The 7,305-nt window shown below is 54.0% G+C and overlaps 1 protein-coding gene across 1 annotated transcript; it reads right to left on the reverse strand.

The window, feature by feature from the left end:
- Window positions 1-2,925: 2,925 nt before the first annotated feature.
- CSF2 (colony stimulating factor 2) lies at window positions 2,926-4,780 on the reverse strand. The gene is made up of 4 exons (XM_006759161.1): window positions 4,611-4,780; window positions 4,472-4,513; window positions 3,744-3,869; window positions 2,926-3,033 (listed from the first exon to the last, which is right to left on the reverse strand). Exons 1-4 carry the CDS (start codon window positions 4,767-4,769, stop codon window positions 2,926-2,928), a joined length of 435 nt encoding a protein of 144 aa, XP_006759224.1. The 5' UTR covers window positions 4,770-4,780.
- Window positions 4,781-7,305: the final 2,525 nt, after the last annotated feature.

Genomic DNA, 7,305 nt, shown 5'->3' on the forward strand with positions numbered 1-7,305 from the left:
GCAGGGCAGGGACACAAGGATGAGCAGGGGCCTGTGCAAGCACTGGATAAAGAGAGGGGAACACCTCAGTCATTTCCCCACAACACCCCTTCCCCAATCCCTGCCTGACTGGGGTTGGCACCACGTGGCCCTTTCCTCTCCCCAGGCTGAGTCCATGACCAGACCTGTCTCAGACCTACTCCACACTGACCCCTGTTCACGGAGGGCAGGGACACAAGGATGAGCAGGGGCCTGTGCAAGCACTGGATAAAGAGAGGGGAACACCTCAGTCATTTCCCCACAACACCCCTTCCCCAATCCCTGCCTGACTGGGGTTGGCACCACGTGGCCCTTTCCTCTCCCCAGGCTGAGTCCATGACCAGACCTGTCTCAGACCTACTCCACACTGACCCCTGTTCACGGGGGCTTGGCAGAGAGCATGACAAACCTCCAGAACGACCCCTGAGTACCCCCTCCCACAAGCCCAGCCCCCATCAGCCAGTGGGCTTTTGAATTGGAAAGTAGTTCCCGAGGCCTCCGATGCAACAAGCAGAGGCCATAAGAAGCCCTTTGCCCTGCTGGACCTCTGGCTGTAGCAAGGAAAATAATGTGTCAGGTTCCCCCAAGAGCCAACAGCAACTTACTTGAAGCTTTGTGCAGATTTGGGTAAGATATTTCATGTTCTTGTAAACCTTTTGCAGGTGTTCATTCTTGTTACCTTTTATGAGATTCTTCAGAGTGTAGATGAAGTCCTTTACAAACTCTCCATAGCAGGACTCCTGAAACAGGGTTGGGGCACTGGGATGATGGTGGTGCATAGCACCAATTGACGGCCAACCTCATCCATCCCTTGTCACCCTGGCCAGAGGAGCCCTGAGCTCAAATTCAGGCCCTGCCCTGATCCTTTCACAGGAGACCTCTGAGCACTGTGAGCCGTGCACTGGGTGCCTGGTCTCTCCCCAGGCCTAGGGCTGGGCTGGGCTGGTGATCAGAGAGCCCGGCAAAGCCCAGGACCTGGCCATGGCTTCATCTGTTTGCTGGGCTGGAGGCTCCATCCTCAGACTCTCAGCTTTCTCCCCAGATTTCTCTCTCCAACATCTTTTCTTTTTATCTCTTCCCTAGATGCCGACTGGGGTGATGGCCTTTGAAATGTGGTCAGAAAGGTCCGTGTGGTAGCTGCTCCTTACCTCACTGGTGTTCTGGGGCCTTTTGAAGTAACCCTGGAAGCAGGAAAAGTTGGTCAGAAGCACAAAGGGCCACCGAAAGCCAAGTGATGTTTGATGAAGACCCAGACTTACGTTGTATGTAGTGTTGTCAGCCGAAAGGTCCTTCTGAATCTCAGCACAGACTGCCGTGTGATTGTCGTAGAGAGTCCCGCTGATTATCTTCATCCGGGTGGAATGGCTTTCCAAGCCCCAGAGCACACAAGCCAGGAGCACGAACAGGTACATGCTGTAACTAAGAGCAGCTCGGATCCGATCCGAGCCCTGGGCTTGGTGACATTTATGTGGGAAGGGGTACCTATATATGTGGGTCTAAGGAAATGCTAAATCTCTTATCAGTCCTAACCGCCTTAGGTAGAAGATAGAGAGGACCTTATCGCCAGGCAAGATGTGCTTTTCGTGCATTTTATATGACCACAGCACACTTCATGGATTCTTGTCTTTGTTGAAATGCAGGTTTGGTTCAAGAAATGTTATTCATACTCACATTTTGAGTCATGACCCTTCTGCCTGTGTGTGGGGCAGGGCTTTGGCCAGGACTGGCTCTATCTGTAGGTCTGACCAGAGCACAGAGAGCGGATGGGGTGGAGAGAGAGCCAGCAGGGGCTAAAGCTGCACCAACCCAGCTTCCCCAGGCCCACCTGTCGGGGAGAAGGCTGGTCCGTCTCCCACCTGACACCTGGGACACACCCACTTTCTCACAGTCCACAGTAGGGAGTTGGGGGAACAGGTGCAGGAACAAGTCTCCAGCCCTGCTGGCAATGCAAGGGGAGCGGTGACAGCTGTATGTTCTCATCCCGACGGCCATGAATTTTAGGAGAAAGCACCTGATACAAAACTTCATGCACCAACATTCTGACTCTCAAAGATGAAGATCACCCATTTTGGGGAAAGTTTGGTAGATATGCTGAGCACTGATCCCCGTGGTTTGGTTTCTTCTCCCCAGAACAGCTAGGCTACCTGCTGGTTTCCCTTAGGAGTGGTGAAGCCCTGACCGTGAGGCAGGGTGTGGCCTCTGGGGGGCACGGGTGGTTTGCCTGATGCTAGGGGGCCTGTCTAGTCATCGCCCAGCCAAGCCGATCAACCCCCAGGCCTGCCCAGGAAGGAGGATGCCCCTTCTCTGGGGCAAGTTTCCCACTGACTGAGTACCTTGGATTTTTAAGTGAACCTGGAAACCTCTCCCTGGGATGGGAGCCCCCGTGCATCCTGGGAAGCACATCCAGGTGTGCTGAATGCTGCACCCAAGCCGCTCTCCCCTCCCCTCTGCTCTGACAGTGCTGTCCACAGAAAATGCTTGACCTGCTGCAGGCCCAAGCCCCTGCCCCCCCCTCCGCCGTGACCTCCCCGCTACCCAGTAGGGAGGGCAGCACCACTAGCATTTGCTCCTGGTGAAAACAAACTGCAAAACTGCACAAATAAGAACAGAATTTTAATAATTTATTATTATGATAAAATATCTTGAATAAATATGAAGTAGGAGCATAAATAAATAAATAAATATTAAAATACATAAATATATAAATAAATATTAATGGTCCCTGCCAGTGTAAAAATCCTCCACCCAGATATGGGTCAGCATGACTCAGCGCAAGTCTGTGGCCCCGTGGCCTGGCTCATCCTGTGGTCCCTCCAAAGTGAAGATCCTGAGTTTCAGCTCTTTGTGGGTAGGAGGACAGCGATCTGCGAGGTAAGCTCTCAGGGCTGGCTCCTGGACTGGCCTGCCTCACTTCTGGACTGGCTTCCAGCAGTCAAGGGGGGTGATAAGTAGAAAATCATTCAGGTTCTCTTTGAAAATTTCGAAAGTGGTATTGTGGATTGCACAGGAAGTTTCCTTAAAGAGAAAAAGAAAACTTGAGTCTAGGCGTGAGTGGGTAATGTCGGGGGGAGCACCAGCGTATTTATGTGTCTCTTAGGACTCAGAGGTCAGAAGGCCCGTCTGGGGCCTGCCTGCTTACTGGATCAGGTGACATGTGTGTCACCCAAAATTGGGACCAGGGACCTGACAAAGCGCTGGAGGCTGGTCTGCTGGACAGTTGGGCCACTGGCTCTTTGGTCCTAGGCCAGGACAGAGCAGCTTGGCTGAGGCTGGCTCCAAACACCCAGAAAGGGCAGGAATACACAGCTCTGTTCCCACAAGAAAGAAATGGTTGGACTTTGTACATCCTGATATGCTTCCATCCTTGCTCCCATGCAGTCCAGGAACCCCACCAGGGCCCAGGGGAAGGTCCCGTCGGGAGGTGGCACCTGGGCTCTGGAATTTCCTCTGTATCTTTTCCACCCATGCCTGACACTGAGTTTCCTTGGGATTGCCTCACCCTGACAAGAGCAGAGCAGCTGCCACCAGGGGCCGCTGTGGCCTCTGGAGCTCCAGACTTGAACTCCTTGAGCCTGAAACAAGGGCTGGGCTGCTCTCATTACAAATCTGTTAACACAGATTCCCTTTGGTGTCCGGAACAGCCACACCCAAAGGTCTCCCCTCCGCAGTCCTCCATCCTCCTAGACCAAGACCTTCCCGTTTGGGGCCCTGACACAGGCACTTACCAGGGTAGGGGGGCAGTGCTGCCTGTAGTGGCTGGCTATCAAGGTCAAGGAGCCCTTGAGCCTGGTGAGGCTGCCCCGAAGGCCCTTCGTAAACACCTCCAGGCGGGTCTGCAGGCATGTCGGCTCCTATGGAAAATGTCCAGGACTCGGTAAGCAGTGGCCAAGTGCCCTCCCCGTCACTCCGTGTTCTCATCCCTGTCCCCTAAGAGTAGAGCCTGGGAGGTCTGAGCTAGTCTCAGGCAGGTACAGTCATATATGCTGCCCTGCCCCCTGTCCACTGCAGGCACCAGTCTGCCTCCACCTCACCACTCAGCTCAGGCCACCCTCAGCCCACACATATTCCCTTGGCCTGGCATCTCAAGAGGGTCCCAGCCCTTAGGAAAGGAGGTCACTACCCCACTTTTCAGAGAAAAGGGGGCAGGGCATTACCTGGACCCCTCTATGCCCCTCTGTAGCCAGCACTAAGCCCACAGTCCTTGCTTACCCACCTGTCCCTGGTGACCCCTGGCCCCTTGAATGCTAGGTTTGTCCATGGCTGCTCAGATAATAAGGCAGCTCATGTGACTGCCACAGAGGCAAGGCCAGTGCCTTCTGAGCACACCTCCTTCTGGCAGCCAGCTGACTGGAGGGGAAGTGGACCACCTTGTGAGAATCCATTTCACATGGAGCCACCCTCTCCCCCAAAGGCAAAGGTCTCTGGGAAGGTGAGTCAGAGAAGAGAATCTTACCCGGGGGTTAAACACTTCAGAGATGACTTCTACTGTTTCATCCTATAGAAAAGGAAAATGCAGTGTTACGAAGCTGACAGGAAGGGCTCGTCCAGGCCGGGGGGTTTGGCCCAGGCACAACCCTCGTTCCCTCACTCACCATCACAGCAGCAGGCTCATTGCTCTGTTTCAGAAGTCTCAGGGCTTCTCTAATGGCTTCCACATGTAGAAAGGACCGGGTGACGGGGCTGGGTGGGTGGGTGGGTGCGGAGATACTGCAAACCACAGTGCCCAGGAACAGCAGGTTCTGCAGCCACATCCTCCTGAGGACTTTAGCCTTTCTCTCTGAATACTGGGCTCACTGGCAGAAGAGCTTTTATATGCAGTTAGAGGAAATGATTAATGGTGACCACAAAACTCCAGGGAGGTGGGGGAACTACCTGAACTGTGGAATCTCCTGGCTCTTATCAGCTTCACGTGGGAAAGGTGAGCCTTCCCCCAGGTGGTCACCATCAGGGGTTTTCATTACTGAGCCATTCCAAGAATTTGCAGCCCACCCACCAGCCTCCTTGAGCACACTCTAGACCAGGGGTCCTCAAACTACCGCCCGCGGGCCACATGCAAATACAAATATTGTATTTGTTCCCGTTTTGGTTTTTTACTTCAAAATAAGATGTGCAATGTGCATAGGAATTTGTTCATAGTTTTTTTTAAACTATAGTCCAGCCCTCCAACGGTCTGAGGGACAGTGAACTGGCCCCCTGTTTAAAAAGTTTGAGGACCCCTGCTCTAGACCTCCCTAGGCGGTCTGGCAGCCCGCTGAGCCTACCCCCTCCATCTGAGGGGCCTCCCAGCACAGCTTGGACTTCCTGGCCTGGAGTGGCCAGAGGAGTCTGGGAGACACTGAATCTAGCTACTACTCCCAAGCTCCCCATCCTGCCTGTTATCCCAAGAGGCATTTGGGCTGGCTGTGCCCACCCTGGTGTCCATTCCAATCCCAGCCCCCCCCTTCACCCCCCGGAGATTTGAGTGTGAGGAGGACTCTCACTGCCCCACTCTCCACCAGGCAGATTCCAGTCAAATTGCTCACCTCAGTTCCAACCGAGGACCCAGAGCAATTGATAAGCTCTGCTCAGCCAGGGTCCTCTTCCCTACAGACCCTGTGAGCAGAGGAAACGACAAGCATGCAGCTGCCCTGTTCTTGTCAGAGGTGAGGCAAACCCAGTGGGACTGCGGAGTGTTCCTTCACAGTGCGATCCCGTCTGACAGCCAGTCCTGGCTTATGCAGCCCACGGTGAAACCCGAAGCTGCAGAGGTGAGCTGGGGCTCTCAGCTGGAGTGGGACCCTGAGCACGAATCCTGGCTCCAGCACACCTGTTGAGTGACTCTTCCCTCAGTGCCGAGAGCCTCACCTCCCTCTGAGGTGGGCAGGGCCCTCCTACCTAGTCCCCGCAGGCACCAGGAGCTTCTGGGGCTGGCGGTGGGGTTGCGGCCACGTCCACACCAGGTACAGGGAACAGCGTTCTCTCTAACAAGGTCTCCCAGGCTTAATTTCCTACATGGCCTCCAGCTCCGGGGCCTCTCCGTGGAACAGGAACTGTTTCTGGAAAAGCCACAGGCTCTTGAGGGGCTGACAAGTGTTTGCTTTTCACAATGGAGTTTGGAGAGGATAGCACGAGGTTAGTTTTGTGGGGTTTTTTCCAATTTAAGTATAGTGGGCATATAATATTGTATGAGTTTCAGATGTACAAAAATGATTTGACATTTACATGCCTTATGATGGGATCGTAACACATTTGGCAACACACAAAATGATTGCGATATTGACTGTATTTCCTATGCTGTACATTACACCCTGTGACTTACTTTATAACTGAAAGTTTGTACCTCTTATTTCCCTTCACCTTTTTCATTCACCTCCCCACCACCACCCAAGACAGCATGCATTTGTGTTTGCTGCCCACACTGAGTTTCATGGCCGTGGGGCTGTGGGTCCACATGTATACATTTCTGGGTGTCTGTGTGCCCATGTGGTTGGATGTGTCTGTAAATACAGGTGCATGGGGGGTGTATATTTTATAGGTGGTCATCTGTGTGAGCCCCCATGCCATGCCACTTTGATATGGGAGAAGCTCCCCACACTGGGTGTGATGTTTCTGGGCCCCAGGGGCTGATTTGGCCTAGGCTGATGGGGTCAGACACAAGCGAGAGCAACATGCGGGACTCAGTGGGCGGACCTTGACAGCAGGTAGAACTCATGGTCTGAGTACTGTGGCCCTGGAAAGTAACTACGGGATGGGAGGGTTGCTACCCTTGCACGGGAAAGCCAAGCCTTCGTCCTTCGGACCCCATTGGGTTCCTGCCAGGATCTGGGGGCCACCATGAGGCCAGCCCTGCCTTTCTGAACATCCTAGAGGGCCAGGCTGGCGGGGGGGCGGTGGGGCGGTGGAGGGAGAGTGTAGCATGTCTAGGCCCTGGCCCTTCTTCCTCTGAGGCCTCTGCTCAGCCCTTTCCAAGGAGCTCTCAGGGGGCAGAAGGGGAATCAAGGACACTAGACGCCACAGAGTGGAGGTCTGTGTCAGACAGAGCCCCGGAGGCTCGGTGGTGGGGAGTGGGGTCCACAATTCACGACTAAGCTGGTGACCAGGGAGACAGAGAGCTGGTGTAATCCCTCTGAGATGGAAGGTCACTTTTCTCCAGGAAATGAGTTGATAGTTAGTCAACAGATTTGTCCAATCAGCACCAGGCACAGTTCTGCTGGGAGGTAGATGGGACTTTCCCACTGGTCCTCACATCTGGCCCTGAGGACCTCTTAATCTGGTGAGGGAGACAGACAGCAGTGGACACTCCCATTG

This window comes from Myotis davidii, unplaced genomic scaffold (assembly GCF_000327345.1).
Source record: "Myotis davidii unplaced genomic scaffold, ASM32734v1 scaffold456, whole genome shotgun sequence".
In the NCBI taxonomy this organism is placed as follows: Eukaryota; Metazoa; Chordata; class Mammalia; order Chiroptera; family Vespertilionidae; genus Myotis; species Myotis davidii.

What these genes read in the sequence shown, in the direction of transcription:
- CSF2 (XM_006759161.1), bottom strand. Translation starts at nt 4,769, where the DNA reads ATGTGGCTGCAGAACCTGCTGTTCCTGGGCACTGTGGTTTGCAGTATC. An exon ending in ATGAGCCTGCTGCTGTGATG is followed by an intron (nt 4,514 to 4,610) that starts GTGAGTGAGGGA and finishes CCTTTTCTATAG; the next exon opens with GATGAAACAGTAGAAGTCAT. An exon ending in AGCACTGCCCCCCTACCCTG is followed by an intron (nt 3,034 to 3,743) that starts GTAAGTGCCTGT and finishes TTTCTCTTTAAG; the next exon opens with GAAACTTCCTGTGCAATCCA.